This window comes from Alligator mississippiensis, chromosome 4, assembly GCF_030867095.1.
Source record: "Alligator mississippiensis isolate rAllMis1 chromosome 4, rAllMis1, whole genome shotgun sequence".
NCBI lineage: Eukaryota > Metazoa > Chordata > Crocodylia > Alligatoridae > Alligator > Alligator mississippiensis.
In genome coordinates, this window is record NC_081827.1 from 91,320,188 (window position 1) to 91,338,456 (window position 18,269).

At 44.2% G+C, this 18,269-nt stretch overlaps 1 protein-coding gene across 2 annotated transcripts in view; it reads right to left on the reverse strand.

Annotated features, from left to right (window-relative positions):
• LOC102570696 (solute carrier family 23 member 1) overlaps positions 1-18,269 on the reverse strand; it is a 50,411-nt gene that overhangs the window by 12,566 nt on the left and 19,576 nt on the right. For both annotated transcript variants that reach the window (XM_019480803.2, XM_014595017.3), the window contains 7 exons: positions 15,778-15,937; positions 14,305-14,486; positions 10,126-10,246; positions 8,941-9,097; positions 8,379-8,632; positions 834-998; positions 406-514 (listed from right to left, as the gene is read on the reverse strand). In XM_019480803.2, coding sequence (XP_019336348.1) covers positions 406-514; positions 834-998; positions 8,379-8,632; positions 8,941-9,097; positions 10,126-10,246; positions 14,305-14,486; positions 15,778-15,937 — 1,148 coding nt within the window. The remainder of the gene's footprint in view (positions 1-405; positions 515-833; positions 999-8,378; positions 8,633-8,940; positions 9,098-10,125; positions 10,247-14,304; positions 14,487-15,777; positions 15,938-18,269) is intronic.

Genomic DNA, 18,269 nt, shown 5'->3' on the forward strand with positions numbered 1-18,269 from the left:
CAGGAGAATCATAGGTCCTTTATTCTTCAAATCCAATATTTTATTGAACACCAACATTAAGGACACCACACACTCCAATCATGGTTCAACTCTGGTAACATGGAACTCGTTTTTTTGCCAGTAGTACCTTATACTGGAATATATAAAAATAAGCTGCATCCATAGAACTGTAAATCATGTTTTCAACCATTTGTTCATTTAATAACAAAAAACAATTCCTCCTCTTACGGGTGCTTTATAATGCTAACACATCCAGAAGGAAGAAGTACCAGTCAAAAGAAAACTTTTGGGGATTTTATTTATAATGTCCACAGGCTACATTTCACGCAATATCTCTATTAATCTATGCTTCCATTTCCTACCAAACAAACGGCTTATAACGAATTCCATGCTATTATCTCTCACCTGTTTCTAGCACTTGAGAACGTGTCTTTACCCAGTTAGGAATGGTCAGACCTGCAAATATAGCGAACCCAAAGATAAACAGGTTCCTCGAGGAGTTCATGTCTGCATACTGTAGAGAGAAATTGCATATGTTAACGCATGCGGCTCAAAACGATTAAAAGCTATGGGCTGGCTGGTCCCAAGGAGAAATGCTTGTATGTGCAAGCACATAGCTACAGAAACACATGCACACATGTAACCTGTGACAGGTACTGGGGCTCAGTATTACAAGCTTAGGTGTGTCCAACTTCTAAACAGCTGCATTTGCATGCGTGGGCATCCTTGACGCCTTGTGATATAGACCCTTGCCAGGAACCAGGCTGATAGGGAATCTGAATGCAGGCCACATTTTCTTTCAGGACATTTATTAATGGTAAGAAGTGCATTACCTGTAAATTGGAAATTCCCACAGCAGTGATGATCCCAAACATCACAATCAGCATTCCTCCAATCACGGGTGTTGGTATGCTGGCAAACATGGCTCCAATCTTTCCAAATATTCCTGTCAAAAGCATCACGCAGCCACCCGCAACAATCACCATTCTACTTCCTACCTGTTTCAAGAGCACAGAACAGGATCACTGTACTAAGCATTGTACAAAGAGCTAGCAGATGGCAGGTTTTAGAGATGTGGAGTCAAGCCCTGCACAGATTTACATGTGAAGTAAATTGCTCAAATAACTGTGATTCCTTTTTAATGGCTTGGTAAACTCACTGCTTCTGATCGGAACATTGTAAGTGAAGAGCAAGGGTACAAGTTAGAGTTACTAAGAACTAAAGTAGGGTTTGAATTTACAGTAACTTCCATGTGCAGACCTTTAACCTGCAGTAACCACAAGGCAGATAATCCCCTCAATGAACGCCTGGACTGCCAGAGAAAGTTGCATAACAGTTGCACAACCTGAACTGAAAACAATGGTGGATTCGTGCTCATATTTCATCCTACATCATCCTTTATCCAATCAGTACCCTGCCATTGCCAGGCACTTACTGTGTATTTGTTAACGTTAGAGCTCCACTGGGCACAGAAAGTTAACCATTAAACTAAAGTGTTAACAAACTCTCTAAATGGCTTTGCCAGTCCAAAAACTCCAGGTGTAATAGAACCAGGGCATAAACAATCTAGCCCAGAGGTTAAGGCCATCATCAAAAAGAGCAAGCTCAAGCTGGAAGTCTAAAGTAAAGAGCTGGCCAAAGGGTTGGAAGCAAAAGCAGAGCACAGGGACAAGACAAGAGCTTGAGGTAAGGCAAACTCAGAAGAGAGTTAAGGAGCCTGTGGTCAGTTGCCACAGCTGTGCTTAAACAAGGGACTTCCTAGGCAATCAGGATACCTATAGGCATATCCAGCTTAGCATACTGCCAAGGGCTGATTAGCCTGTGGTGGGGGGTGCTTGCTAGGGTTCCAAACACCTGGAAAGAGTTGCACCTGGTGCTTGAAGTATCATCTTAACAGGCCTGAGTCCAGTCTCACCAGAGTCTGTGTTAAGAACCGATTTCAAACCAGGTGTTCAATTCCCTTCCCTCTGAAGCTAAATGATCACATCTGCAATGAGGTAGTAGAGGTTGTGTGAAAATGGCTCTGAGTGAACTCCAGAACTACTACCAGAAATTGGTAGTGGAGGATGTGGCCAAAGTTACCTGGCACAGAGACATGTGGCACAGGACCTTCCAACTTCCCCCAAGCGGAGGAGGGGGCGGTAACTGCAAGGAAGAGGAAGAGACAAGTGGAACTGAGGACAGTGACAGCAGCAGCGGGTCCTCCAGCGGGAGCAGGAGCAACATAGAAGACAGGTGAACTGAGTATGTCACCCCGCAAGCAGGGTGGGTAGGAAAGGAAAGGGTTGCCTGGTCTGAGAGACCAGAAGTTGCTTGTGTGTGTAGCAGGTGATGCAGATATTGTAATGGGTTCTGATGGCCTGGTACAGGTGCAGGGTTTGTAATGGGTTAAGGTTTTCTTTGTGGAGTGATACTCAGAGTGTGTATATATATATATATATATATATATATATATATATATATATATATATATATATAATTACAAAAAAAAACCCATCTGCACTGACTTGGGGGGAATTTTGATTTGCCCATATGCACCATGGCCCACCTACACCACTGCCCTTAATACATTAATCAAAGAAGACAGCTTTCTATCAGAGGGCTTCCATAATGAGGCAGTACCACAAGGAGTATTCTGAAGCACTGCAACCTCCTCTCATTCACATATGCCAGTTATCTGAACAGGAATGAGAAACAAAAGCAGCAGAAGAAGACTGAAAAAATTCAAAAGGTGTTTACAGTTTGGGGCACAAAAAAAGAAAAGAAAGCCCCCATAAACAAAATGGAGTGCCAGTATGTTGTAACATGGAAACGTGACATTTTAGGGAACCTTACCGAGATCTGCAAAGTGTATGTCTTATACAGAGGAATTCTATAATCCCCTGTTGATATTTTATAATTCAATTAATTATGTTAATCCTCCCCTGGAAATATCTGAAGAATTTCATGTTTCAGGCAAGGGCTTTTTGCCAATATTTTCAACAAAGCCAGTTTCATGAACCATTATGATCCCTTTTATTAGCATCTTTGGAAAAAACTAATTCATTGGATCTGGGGAGATGTTTCAAAAGAAAATGAACCATATGTTTGTTTCTGTTTGTCTCACAGGGTGATCTCTCCACTTGGCCTTAAAGCCTCAATGCTCTTTCCACCAAAGATATATCTTAAGGACAAAATATTAATCTGTTCTACCATTATGATGAAAGCTACAATTTACAATCTATTGAAATGATAAATTATTCCGTACATGAAGCCAGCACCAGAGATAAGCTATCTTATTCACTGGTAGCACAATTGTGAGTGCTTGATTCCAAAGCCTCTACTGTAATTTAGTAAATGATGCAATAACGATATGGGAGGATTGGGGGGTTGGGGGGGAAGGAAAAAGGAAACCCAGTTTGTCAACAGCAAGTCAGACTTATAAACCTGATTTCCTTGCATGATAAAGTAACAAATGGGAGGAGAGCAGTGAATGGAATACACCTGAACTTTAGCAAAGCTTTTGATACTGTATACCATGACATTCTCACTTGGGAAATACAGAATAATGAAAGACAAACCAGCTTAATACACTGTAAGATGGGTGCATAATGGGCTACATCACAGAATTATAAAAAAAAGTAGGGCTATCAGGGGCTTCAGGAGATCATCTAGTCCAAGCCCATCCTAAGGACAGGATCATCTTTGACTAAACCATCTCTGTCAAATGTTAGTCTACCTGCTCTTGAAAATCTCCAAGTGTCTGGCTACCTCTGGAGGTTCCACAATTTCTCTGGATAGCCTGTTCCAGTGCTTGATCGCTGTGAGAAAGTTCTTCCTAATCTTCAACATCATTGCCGCTAGTCCTGTTTGTTGGCAAATGTATGACATAGTCCCAACAGTTTTGGGCCCTTTAATTCTGTAGCTGATAGAAAAAGATGTTGAGTAGATAACCTATGTAACCTAAGGTAGCAGGGGGGCTACAACAGATTAGATTTCAAAGGGGGCAGTAGGCACTCTGTAAACAGTGCTACCCATACCATAAACATGATAAAACCTGTGAAAACCAGGGACTCTACAAAACCACCAGACAAACATACTGAGAAGAACAAAAGATGTGCAGTCGTCAAGGCAACCAAGGGGGGCAGATCTCCCATAAAAGAGCAAGCAAAATTGAGAACTGAGGAACCCCGCCCCACCTGCCAAGAAGAACTGAGGACCCCAAAGACTCCTGAATGCCTGGCCAGCTGCAAGGAAATGCTCCATCTTCGGGACTATGTAAGATTTATGCAAAGTTTCTGTTGCGCATTAACCTAGGCAAAGTTTTCTGTTGTTTCTTTGTCTTATACTTAAAATGGTAAATTGCTGTACTCAATAAACACACTCTTCAGAGAACGTACTATTCTTGTCCAAGCCATTCATGACTTCAGTGCTACCACCTGAATTCTAATACTAAGTTTAGGTAGCACTGGACGCATCTACACATGCAATTAATGCGAAGCAGTAATTCCAGTGCATATTGCGCCACAGTTTACTGCTCCCAGGCATCATGTCTTCACATGCACCCGGGACCGCAATACATTGAGCTGAGTCAAAGCAGCCCCAGCTCACAGGGGGCCCCAGGGATTAGTCTGCCAGCCAAGAGCTGCTTCCACCCAGCTCAATTTGCTGTGGAGGGTCTGGCTGGGGCACAAGGGCGCTCCAAGCATGGGGCTAGCTGGCAGGCAGCCCTGCACTGAAGCACCCTCATGCCCCAGCCAGCCCCATCGGTGTTTACATATGCATTGCTGCACGCTAAAGAACACCGCCATGGGATAGAACTTGTATTTACAAGTACTAACCTGTTGTGGAGTTAGTTTCCTGAAGCCTAACAGGGCTGTGCACGGAGACATTGAGACTTTACTGAGGAGCTAAATAGGCAGCTCAACAACAAGCATCTCATGGAGATGTGCACACTGTCCCCTACAGCCACAGAGAATAACCTGTCTCCCATTCTCTGCATAATGACACTTCAGGTATTTGAAGATACCCCATGGCTGTATGAGCGCTCGTGGGGCTCTGGCCAGGTACCAGAGGATTGGAAAAGGGCCAATGTGGTCCCCATTTACAAGAAGGGGAGAAAGGAGGACCCTAGCAATTACAGACCAGTCAATCTTACCTCGGTCCTTGGGAAGACCTTTGAGAAAATTATCAAGGAGCACGTATGCAAGGGCCCAGCAGGGAAGGTAATGCTCAGGGGCAACCAACATGGGTTCATTGAGGGCAGATCCTGCCCAACTAACTTGGTTTCCTTTTATGATCAGGTCACAAAGTCCCTGGACAAGGGCGTCGAGGTGGATGTCGTGTTCCTGGACTTTAAGAAGGCCTTTGACACTGTTTCCCATTCTCCTAAAAAAACTAAGTGACTGCGGCACTGATGACTACACAGTCAGATGGGTGGCAAGTTGGCTAGATGGTCGCACCCAGAGTGGGTTGTTTTTGACCTGGGGGGATGCGGGCAGTGGAGTCCCCCAGGGCTCTGTCCTGATATTTGTACTGTTCAACATCTTTATCAGCGATCTGGATGTGGGTGTGGGAAGCACACTGTCCAAATTCGCTGACAACACCAAGTTGTGGGGTGACTTGAGCACACTGGAGAGGAGAGACAGAATCCAGCTAGATCTAGACAGGTTACAGAGGTGGGCAGATGAGAATAGGATGGAATTCAATGCAGACAAGTGCAAGGTGCTGCATCTAGGGAGAAGGGACCAGCAACACACCTATAGGCTGGGGAGCAGCCTTCTAGTCAACAGGGTGGCAGAAAGGGATCTTGGAGTCATTGTTGACTCCAGGATGGACATGAGCCACCAATGCGAGGAAGCAGTCAGTAAAGCTAACTGCACCTTGTCGTGCATCTACAGATGCATTACAAGCAGGTCCAGGGAGGTGATTCTTCCCCTCTGTGCAGCATTGGTTAGGCCGCAGTTGGAGTACTGCGTCCACTTCTGGGTGCCGCACTTCATGAGAGATATGACTAGCATTGACAGGGTCCAAAGGAGGGTCATTCGCATGGTCAAGGGGCAGCAGGCCAGGCCCTATGAAGATAGACTAAAGGGCCTGAATCTATTCAGCCTCCACAAGAGAAGACTGAGAGGGAATCTGGTGGCTGTTTACAAACTCACCAGGGGGGACCAGTGAAAATTGGGTGAGGCTCTGTTCCCCCAAGCACCACCTGGGGTTACTAGGAATAAAGGCCACAAATTGTTAGAGAGAAGGTTCAGGCTGGACATCAGGAGACATTACTTTACAGTTAGGGCTACCAGGATCTGGAATGGGATCCCAAGGGAGGTAGTACTCTCTCCTACCTTGGGGGTCTTCAAGAGGAGGCTGGACAGATATTTGGCTGTGGTGTTATGACCCCGGCACTCGTTCCTGCCCGAGGCAGGGGGTCGGACCTGATGATCCGTTTAGGTCCCTTCTGACCCTAAGCACTATGAAACTGTAAGATTATTATCAAATCCCTTTCTCAGTCTCCTTTTCTCCAGACTAAATAATCCAAGGTCTTTCAGCCTTTCCTCATACATCATGTTTCCCACACTTCTAATCATTTTTGTCATTCTCCACTTCAAGAAAAATGTGGGCAAACTAAAGAGAGTGAAGTGCAGGGCCCAAAACTGGACACAGTAATTCCAGGCGAGACCTCATCAGTGCCCAAAAGAGTGGAAGGATCACTTCTGTTGATTTGCAATTGAAACTCCAGTTAATAAGTGCTATGTTATTGCCCAATATGTTATTGGCTTTTTATCATCAAGAGATTACTGTTGGCTAGGGTTTGAATTACAGGGGAGCTCAGGGGAGCTGAGCACCCACTCCCATAAGAGACAAGAGCCCTCCTGGAAGATTTGAAAATCATAAACTGGGGGGGGGTGTCTCTGATTTTATTAGGGCATTGTGATAAGCAGCCCAAATTTTTTTTGCAGACCCCCCAAGAGTCAAAGTGTATTTCAAACTCTGCTGGTGGCTCATATTTGGCTTATAGTTCACTGTACTCCTTGGGTCCTTTTCTGCAGTACTGCATCCTACCCAATTATAACTCAATCTGTATTTGTGCATCCAATTGTTCTATCCTAGGTGCAGGACTTTGCATCTACTCTCCAGAGCATCTGCAACTACACCCATCTTGGTGTCATCTGCAAATCTGCTAAATGCACACTCAAATCCATGATCCAAATCACTAATGATGATATTAAACAATACCAGACCTAGGACAGAGCCCTAGGGAACCTCATTAATTCTAACTAACAGCTAGACACCAAGCTGTTGATGACTAGTCAACGAACTGAACAAATGAACACAATAATCCAATCAGTTAAGTATCCACTTTACAGTAATTTCATCTAGTCCAGGGATGTCCAACATCTAAGCAGCTGGAGGCTGCAAGCCCTATGGGCCACACCAGCATGGGCCACAGGTCCCCCTGGGCCACACACCAGTTATCCCTGCTGCTGCACCACACTATCATCACCCCCCACTGCACTGCACCACTTGGATGCCCTGGCCCCCAATCCCAGTTTTATAGCTCTGGGATCCCTGCTGCACTGTGCCATGCAGGCACCCACGGCTGCAGACTCCCCAGCCTTGTGGGCTATGCTGTGCTGGTTCCACCTTACCCCCTAGGGCAGCAGCAGGAAATGGACACTGGAAGGGGAGCCCAGCTACTGCTGCAGCTGGAGCAGCAGGAGAAGAGATGGACAGAAGGAAGCCTGGGGGTGGAATGGGGAAGGGAAAAGGGGCTGCAAATTAACTCCTTGCAAGCTGCATGCACCCTATGTCCTGCAAGTTAGATAGTCCTGATCTAGTCTGTATTTTCTCATCTTATTAATGAGAATGTCATGGAGATGGCATCAAAAGCCTTATTAAATCAAGGTGTATCACATCCATTGCTGTCCCTCAACCCACAGAGCCTGTCACCTTGTTGCAGAAGAAAGTTGTTAGACAGAACTTGCCCTTCTTGAATCTACACTGGCTATTCCTGATCATTGATGACCAATGACTATGCAAGCTTCTCACATACACAACCAATATACCTCTCCCACACTTCATAACGAAGCAACTGCCTTCAAAGAAGAACCGGTAGTTTGGTTTGAATGACCCTGTCGATTCCTGGACCTGCTGAAACTTGTGCCAGGTCCCAACTCCTAGCAAATGTATTTTTTTTTGTGAAGTGGACATGTATCCATGAGGAAGTGGGTAAAGGCCACTACATATAGACCAGCAGAAGATGTTTTTTAAACGGGCATAGCACGTTTATAAGCACAAGTCTAACAAAATCAAGACAAATACAAAGAGAGAATTTTTCAACACTGCTGACAACCCAGTGTCCTATAACTACCAGCTGAAGGTACAGATATAAACCTTACCCGAGTGATTCCCAGAGCTCCAACGTTTTCACTGTAAGAAGTGGTGCCATTCCCTGTACCCCAGGCCCCAGCCAGAAGACTACCAATTCCTTCCACTCCAATCCCACGATTGATAGCATGCTTCGGAGGGGGTGGGGCTCCAGAGAGTCGGGCACAGGCATAGTAATCCCCCACTGACTCCAGCATGGAGGAAATCACTCCAGCTATGAACCCAAATACTCCAGCCAAGCTGATTGTTGGAACACCCCATTGGCCTGCAAATAAAAAGCAAAATTTAGATAGATAGGGCTAGGCTTCCTGTGAAATCCATTGAAGTAAATCACCAATCACATTTGCCATTATTTGCTTTTTACTTGGTCTTTTTCCTGAGTGATTTTTACTTAGTCCAGTCTGAGCATTCCAATTTGGGTTGCTCAGTGGTCTTTCATGCCGCTGCCTGCCCCCCCCCATCATTCATGATCATTAATAGCAGAATTGCCACCTGCACACACACAAACTGACATTGGGAAAAACAAGGAGAAGGAGCACTAAATAATCTGGATCATGAAACTTCTAACCATACCTGGATAAGGGAACCGGAACCAGGGGGCTTGGGACAAAACGTCCCCTTTGATGTCAGTCCGAGCCAAATAACCATAAGCTTCAGGGTTCGAGGGAAAGACATTGGTCACAGTGAACACAAAGCACATCAGCCACGTGAGGGAGAGACCAAGAAGTACCTATATCCAGTCACATAAGAAAAGGATGCTAATTAGCTATGGTCTTTTCTGGTAGATCAACACTCTGCCTTGTGCAGTACAGATGAATGAGCCTCCATTGCATTCTGAAAGTGCAGGTTTTTTTCAGTTTACTTTGTTATATAACATGAAGGTGATAGATCACTGCCTCAGCTACATTAAATTAGAAACCTTATGGCAGAACATTTAAGGCATCTTGCTATGGCTTCAGAGGCACAATTTAAAAGCTACATTCTAGATTTGGTCTGAAAGCAACCTCCAGTCAGCATAGGTGCAAATGGGTCCCTGATCATTCAGGCTAGGAATCAAAGACAGCTGGACATGATGCTAGCCTCATTATTCTCTTGTGTTCTGTTTGCTACTGAAATCAGCCTTATCTTACCCATGCTGGCCTGACAGGCCATGTAGGTTCAAGTGGACACATGACCTTGTTAGAAGCCTTGTTGGACAAATTAGTGCTCCTGTTATCCAGGCAGTTTTTCTGGATGTGTCTGTGTGTGAATTCACTGGAGAATACTGACAAGGGCTTATTAGCCCTTCTTACTATCAGCATCTTGGAAAAAAAACTCCCAGAATCTTTACTTGCACTGGAGTTCATTGTGATATTACACAGGCTTGGTATAAAATGTGTATGAGCACTCAGACTCCATTGCAGAATGGAAACCAGCTATCCAGAGTCCAGAAGCAGGAGGCACCTGTTTTCATTGTGCTGGATTTTAAAGATAGCCTACCTCCACATACTAGCATGGGCAGGCTAGAAATACCTGCCCTTTGGGGCATTTCTAACACAGCAGTGAATTTCTAACAGCAAAACAGAGGGAAAAATACAGTACAAGCCATATTGTGAAGGTCTCTCACACTGGGGAGTAGTCACTCACACAAGTAAACCTACTGACTCCTATGTAAATTTATGGAAATAGGATTTTTTGCATGAGTAAACTGAAGCTGATTTAGTTTGTTCCTATTAAAGTGGATTGTCTGGTCATACAAACCCAGAAGCTATAACTCACTGGGAAGATCTGGAAGAGGTAGATCCTAGAGAAGTAGCATTTCTTGGCTCGCTGGTAGGCCGGCAGTGGCATAGGCACATTTTTCAGATACTGAGAAAACAGAACAATGAAGGCAATGGTCCTAGAATGAGACAAAAATAGGCAATGAGACAAAGGAACCTATTTTACCCTTCACTAGGGATCTACCTAAATCGTGGTTTTGCACGATTTGTGGAAACCATAAAAAAACAGCATTGTCCATGATAGTCATGAAAACTGGCATTGACAGCAATTTCCTGCTAAATCAAACAAAAAAAGCAGTAGTGACATAAACTGAGTGAAGGTGCTCTCCACCAATCAGGGGTGACAAAAAAAGCAGTAGTGACAGACTGAGTGATAGCACCTTCCACCAATCAGTGGCAATGGGTGGGGCTCTCATGAAACATCTGTGAAATTGGCTGTGCACGCCAGAAGCAGGCCGTGAAAAACTTTTCGCCATGCTACAACTTAGGCAGGTCCCTAGTCATCACATATACACCAGGAAACTGACTTCCAGAGATTCTGAGTTCCTTCAGCTCCTATTGATTTCAAAGCACCTCTGGAAAGTAAGCTGTTGGCTTCCCAGAAAGTCACAGCTATCTGCCAAGGTTAAGATGTAAATAAACTTTCCGGTTTATTTATTTATTTTACGTATAGTTTGGGGAGGTTTTTCCCCCCGATTGTTTGCTTCAAAGGGCAAGATAATGATATATAATGAACAACTGAATCTGATGCAGGTGTCAGAAGGTTGCAAGTGGCATTAAATAGGAAACAAAGGAAAATGAGAAAGTGGTTGTGCCCAGACAAGCTGTATAGAAAACTGTTCTTAAAAGAAAACTCAGCATTTTGATTCCCAATGCAAGAAATAGACCCCAATCTTGACTTGACTTCCAGAGGGTCTAATAATACCTACGCAAGTTTTTCTTTTAAAGGTACATAGGGATGAGAGTCAGTGGCCTGTATGGTCTATCCTGTTCCTGTTTTCCATTGGAGAGAATGATTCAAGTTTGATTTCCCAACTTTAGGGTTAGATCTAGTCAGTATTAAATGTGTCCTATTATAGCTTTTTCTTGCCATGCCACCTACACTGCTAGGCCTATCAAGAGAGTTAACAGAGCATACAACTTTGGTAGCACTGCTTTCTCAGTTCAATAAGAATGACAGAATTAAGATATTAATCAAATGGACACTGAATAATTGGATCATTATAAAATGACTTCCTGCTACTGAGTGTTAGGTTAAACCTTTTGAGATCCATATAGGGCTTTTTTTGTCCCCAAATGTAATTTTAAAAAAGATTAAGGGATTATTTCAAATAGGATCAAGTGATGAGTTGATTAAATTTAATTTAATTCTAAGCACTACAAAGTATATTGATGTAATGAAATACTGGACTTTTCTGAGAGTTAAAAGGTGACACAATTTGTAGATAAAATATTTAAAGTAAGCAAGGAAGCTCATAAGGCAACTCTCTCTTTTTAAGGGCAAGCTGGAACAGAGAGTCGAGGTCACAAATCAAAGCACTTAATAACTGGTTGGACATTAAAAGCTCTAAGAGACACAAATTTCCTTTTCCCTGTTTCTAAAACAACAGAGCCCAACACAGCCACCCTTTGATTTATTTCTTTTGTACAGCAGATGTATAAGTCATTTGAAGTCCAGTATTATAAGCTGGGTTGGTAGCAATTCCAGTTATTCGATTACCTGATACTTTCCAAAATAAAATTCTATTTTCAGTTGCTTATAAATTGGAAAAACTTCAACCTTTCAATCTGAAGTTTCCACAAGTAAAATGTCTGCCTCAGGCTGAACACATCAGGAAGAATTCAGCAAAAACAGTTCAGCTGTTTCTAAGAATGTTTAGGGAAAGTCCATTGTATTGCTTTGAACAAGGTTAGTTCACATAGACTTTGATAAGGGGTGAACTTTAAGTCAACAATTTCTCTTTTGTTACACCCATGAAAACCTGCCCAAATTTGGCTAAGCAATAAGACTTGAGAAAATCACAGCTGTCATGTTCCCTGGGAACTTCTTTGATGTTAGCTGCTACAGTCTCTGAAGATCATGAACATGGCTCAAGGCTCCAGAGCTTCTGATGAGATTATACACGCACCATCTCTACAGAGTAACTGAGCACATCCCAGCTCAGTGATAAAGGGACAAGGCTGGACCTTCCTGCTAATGATTTCTCCCAGGTGTCCTATGCTGTGGGGTAGCTAGATAGCAGAACCAGAAACTCTCTTGGTTCTGCTATCTATTTGTCCTGAACTCTCAATGACACCCTTTACTGGGAACGATGAAGCAAGAAACTTTCTAACAAAAAGGTAAAAGCCAAAGCAGGGTGGAGGAAAATATGCAGACTGAGGAAAGGAATCTGATGATGAGACTGAAAGGGGAAAGGGGAGAAACTGAGTTTAGGATTTGCTAGGACAAGGGACTGGATCTGAGATCTTAAGGGGAGACTGAGATGGGGGATTAATGAAGGAAAGACTGGGAGCCATCTGAGTGGTGGTGGGGCACTGAGATTGGAGGGAACTGGGGATTAGAATCATTAGATGAAGAGCTGAAAGGAAAAACTGGGACTGACTGGGCAAGGATACTGGACTGGGAGTGGGGGAGGCAGGGGGTGCATATTGGGACTCAGACAACGAGCCAATTAGGAGAAACTAGGACTGGCTGGACATTGGGACTAGCATGAAAAGCTCAAACAATGGAGACTGAGAAAGGGTCAGCATGGAAAATGGGGCTGAGATAGAGCCAGAGGTGGGAAAGAAATAGATTTGGGATGGGCTGGATGGACAGAAAAATCTGTTCCTGCTAAAGCACATTCCCAATTCCAGAGCCTGAAATGGAATAAGGGATTCCTTAGAAGGCAGGATAGAGATGCACCTTATAGACTAACTCAGTTTTGCTGCAACCCTAAATCCGGGTTGCGACCCCCGCCACTGACTCACTCATGCCCAGTGGCACCAGCAGAGCCCAGGCCGGGATTGCAGGGGGCAGCAGCGGCGAGAGCCGCACAGACCGTGTGCCAGAACAGCCCCCCAGGCAGGAGGGGTGAGGCAAGGGGAGGACCCCCTGCAACCCTGATTTGGGTCATGACCCGAGGTTGGGAACCACTGGACTACCTGAAACAGAGATGCGTAAGCTTAAAATGCATAAAATCCCTTAGTCTCAGCATGCCTCTGCTGCCAGCAAACATCTATGAAATCTGTTGGCCAGTGTTTTATTACTTTCTAACACTGGTGCACATAGAGGACAACCACCTGCAACTGTTGCATGTTACTCCTTTAATTCATATTAGCTCAAGTTGCAGAGGTCTGTGTGCTGGATTTAAGAATTCAACCCTGCTGATGAATCACATAGGCGTCAATATTATGCCAGGATAGAATTTCTATACTTTCAATTTGCTTTGTTAAATATCACAGATATCACGCACAGGCTCACACGTTTAAAATATTCTTCAGGTGGCAAAGTTAAGCACTCAAAAGTTAGGAAATGCCAGAATAAAGGTTATCTGTGCAGAAAATATTACGGTCGCCTATGAAAGGCTGCATAACAATACATAGGCAATATTCATTTGGCCATGACTTAGGAGTATTAACATTGGCTTTTTGTGTGTGATACACACACACACACACACGTACACCCTGCAGAGACCACCTGCCAGAGAAGCTTGTATATTGAAGATGCCCCTCTGGCTTCTTTACTTTTTATTCCATCCAGGAAGAGCACACACCAGCTGCTGAAACTTCCTTAGCCTGACGAAGGGTTTTTGAACCCGAAAGCTTGCTTAAAAAAAAAAAGTTTCCCCCCCAACTACTTAAGTCGGTCTAATAAAAGATATCAGATTCACCCAAAGAACCCTCCAAAATGGAGACTTTTTAAAAACACTTCTTCGTAACAATATAATTTTAACACTCAAATCTTTTTTCTGTCTCTCTATTTGTTTAAGGCTGTGAAATCTTTGGGGGCAGGGTCTGCATTGCTATCAGTGTCTTCCACAGCACTTGCAACCCTTTCAGCATTTAACAAACACGAGATCATTTGGAATGCACAGGCCTTTCCTCACCGCACTGTAACCTTTGAGCCAGTTTCAGATTTAGGCTACTTTATCCCATACACCAACATACTGCTTTGCCCAGGTGAGGTGACACTTACATGACTGCGATGCCCCAGTGTTCTCCTGCCTCCTGTCCTGCAGATTCAAAGAGAGGCAGCGCAACCAAGGTGATGGTTGGGGCGATTGTCAAAGGGCCAATGAACCGCATCAGAAATCCGATCAGGCCAGAAAATCCAACAAGGATTTGGAAACAAGAAGCTACCATGATGGCTCCCTGAACCTGAAAAGATGGATAGAAAGAATGAGGGGGGAGATTTAAAGGGTTTCCATTTGAGGTAGTGCATTCTAAAGAAATTAGTTTAATAACAGTTCAGGAGCCAGAGCCAATTCCCAGTGAAGCAAAAAATGTGTGGGTCCTTCCACTACCTTCTGAGAGTCACACTTGTGGAAAGGCAAGGCCACTCACTCCCCATTTCACTTACTGGTATGCATTTACCTGCTTTTCCAATTTGCCAGCTACTTCAAGGGTGTTTGATTGCAAGACAAAGGGCAGAAAACAAGCCAATCCATCAGTCCTTTGTAAAATATTCTGAGTACATTTAGTGTATTTTAGCATTCACAACAAGGGAAATAGTTATTAATTGCTAATTATTCTTACTGGCACTGACCAAGAGTTAGATGCTACATTGAGCTGCCCTGAGCCAGCTAGTCCAGTGCCCCCCCAGTCCTGAACTTTAGAAACTCCACTGTTTTAGCCCCGGGCTTTCACACAACTTTTGCCAAAACACTTCATAAGGAACTAGAATGGATAACCACCCACCCTAATCATGCAAACTCTTATGAAAGTTGTGCTTATTACCCTAAGTGATGGCTTGTCAAGTGAGGCACTATAATTGTGTGAAAAGACAGTGCTGTTAGGACTCCCTGTGGACAGTGAATAAAGTCTTCAACTGAACACAGAAAGTTATTATTGTCTTCTAGTTGAATTGGAAAAGGGATGAAAGACCCTGAAAACCATTCCATCTCTCTGCATAAGGAGCAAATATATTCTCAGGCAGATTCTGAAAGGCTGAACAGAGAACAATAAAATATTTGACTACCAGAACCAGTAAAGAAACACCAAACAGGTTCAAATAGCCTTGAAGTCAACAGACAAGGAATCAGTAGGCTAGGCAGCTTCAGCTCATGGGTAGTTATTTATGTTGAGGAGATTAAGCTAATGAGGGTGTGGGTAGCCAGGATTTTGTTTTATCTGAGTATCACTTCCCCACATGAGGTACACTCTTTCCATGTAGTCTGCATTCTTGGTAAATGCTATTTAAGTACATAATAATTTCACCCTCCTACCTATGATTACTTGCACCAGATAATCTCAACTAAATAGACAATGTAAAGATTAATTACCTATGTACCGCTAGGTACTTCTGTGGATCTAGCTAGAACATAGTCCTTTACTTGCTACTCAGCAGAGGTCTCTGCCTGATGTCTCCTCCCCACCACTTCAAGGGCCTTCGAACAGTCATTTCTCATGCTTTTGGAGCCACCCTTCTGGTGACATCCGGTGGGATTACCTCTCGCATCCGTGTCTGCCAGACCTCAGTGAACTCTGGTGAAGAAACATTTACCAAGCTGGCATTCTGTGTCCAGGCAGGGCATTTCCAATGAGGAAGGGAGAGCATGGCAAGGGTTGGTGTCAAGAATGAAAATGTCCCTCCTTGAATAATAGGCAACCTGGAAAGAAACCAGAGAACAAGTGAAGTATTATGAACTTTGGCAACTCCACCTCTGGTTAGGAGAGAGAATAAAGTCTTCACTCTGTGGCAGCATGTGACACTGAGGGCACAGGGAAAAATAACTGTTTGGGTACTTGGATGAACTGGGTGGACTGGTAACCATCCTGCAATACCAGTAGAAATCCAGAATTCTCAGGAGAGAGGAGAAAGAAAGAGCTCTCTTTAAACTACACACTTACAATGAAGTCTTATTTCAGAGGATGGGGATTCAGCCTTCAACATATTTGTGTTTGGTAATTTTTTTGCAATATACTGATGTTTCCAAGAATCCTGCCATAGATAATGTCAGAGAACTGGTATGTATTTTTAGATAGGAGCAATGGGCATGAAACAAGAGTAGAGATCCAAAACACCCTCACGCACTGTTTTTGTTCCAGATTCAGTCTCTGGGTCCCTCACAATGCCTATTTGCTAAGCTTTGGGGTTTTTTAAAGAAAATCAGTCATCATAACATGTGTGTATCTGTGCATGTATGTGCAACCATGTAACTGTACGACAGATGAGATTTTAGTATCACAATAAAATAACAAGGGAAGGAAGAAGTGGAGAATGAGGGGATCAGAAAAAGGAAGGGGAGTTGGCAGAACTAACATGCGAGTAGGAAGGAGTTTGAAGGAGTTCTGGTGAATGGTGAAAGAAAGGGGAAAGAGAGCCCAAGTCTGAAAAACAATTTGTTACCACATAAAATTGTAGGCACTCCCAGTATGGTAGTGATGTGCTGTGGTGGATTTCTGGGGAAAATTCTACCACCATGTCAAAGACAACATTGGAATAGTTGCCTCTGATGGGGTCATCTTCTCTGGGCCGTTTGTCATACATTGCAAAAGTACTTCCAAGAAGCACATCGCTGCACTGGAGAAGAGCCGGTTGTATTAAATAGTAAGCCTGTGCGAAGCAGCAAGTACTCCCTTTGGATTCAGATTTGTCTGATTCGGAGGGACAGTGATTCGATTTGATGGTTCAAATCACGGTCCCAAATCATTTGGGCTGATTCAGATTTGGAGATTCAGCTATAGACTACAAATGGGGAATCACTAAAATACTTATAACTTTGCCATTATTTTGAAGATTTGGATGAAAACAGCAGAGATGGTAGCCCCTTCTGAGGGTATGAAACCTGCCAAGTTTCAAGGAGATAGATGCAGGGGGGTTTCTGGGCAACTGCACCTCAAACTGTTGAAAGCAAAACTTGTATCACTTGTGTGTTTTAAGGCAGCGTGGGATGAATGCAGCAGGGATGGTAGCCACTTGTGCGGGCATGATGCCTGCCAGGACAACCCACTGACTCCCTAACTGATCACAATAGTGCCCTGTGAGGGAGAGGTAGGCAAGGCATGATCTCCACCCTGGCTGCTCCAGATGTCCAAGGTAAAGTGCAAGCCTTCCATAGCTCTTCCCTCAAGTACTCTCTGCATGCCTCATACAGGGAGAGCACCACCATCCTCCTGAAGGTAGTGCATTGTAATAGTAAGGGCTTTGCTTAATGTTCATAGCAAGAGTTTTGTATGCTGACTCTGTAGTAGGCCAGTGAAATAGCACGTAGCTTTTTGCTCTGTGAGTGTGACCGAACCATGAACCTAGATAGTAGAATGTTGGAATACAGTGAAATGTGGTAAACACCAGGTGTGTTGGATCACAACACATCCCCAAATTCTTAGCTTGAGATAACCAAATCCCTAGTTCGAGATAACATTACTTACTCCAGACTATATAAGCTGTACATTCTTAAGTTATGGGGAGATCCTCCCACTCTGGCAAGAAATCTTGCGTGGAGCCTGGCGCAGGCTATTGCATCCCCGGGACCGGGACACTCTGGGGCCAGGGGAACTATGCAGGGTGACAGCTGCTGCCCAGAGCCAATGTAAAGTGATCATCCTCTCTGCTCTGTCCTATTGCCTGCCTCTCCGAGGATCCTTAAATAAAGCTTTGCAAGGGTGAGAACAACTGTGAGTACGTCCTTTGTTCAAGCACGGGGAATCTTCTGAACCCAGTAATTCATTCTAAGACATGCATGCAGGCACGTCATAGGATGGGGCCACGAGCACCATGATCCACGTGAACCCTGGCCACTCAACAAAGGAGGCAGGCTGGTCTTCCAGAGCAAGCATCTCGCTCTGGGTGACCTCGCTTGCCTTGGGAACGGGCCCCCCGCCGCTTTGTCTCTACCTTTCCTGTACTGGTCCAGGGTGGCCTGCCTCTGCTTCTTGAGGATGGGGGCTTTGGAAAAAGAGAGGGACTTCTTTTGGGGCATGATCCCACTGGTGCCAGGC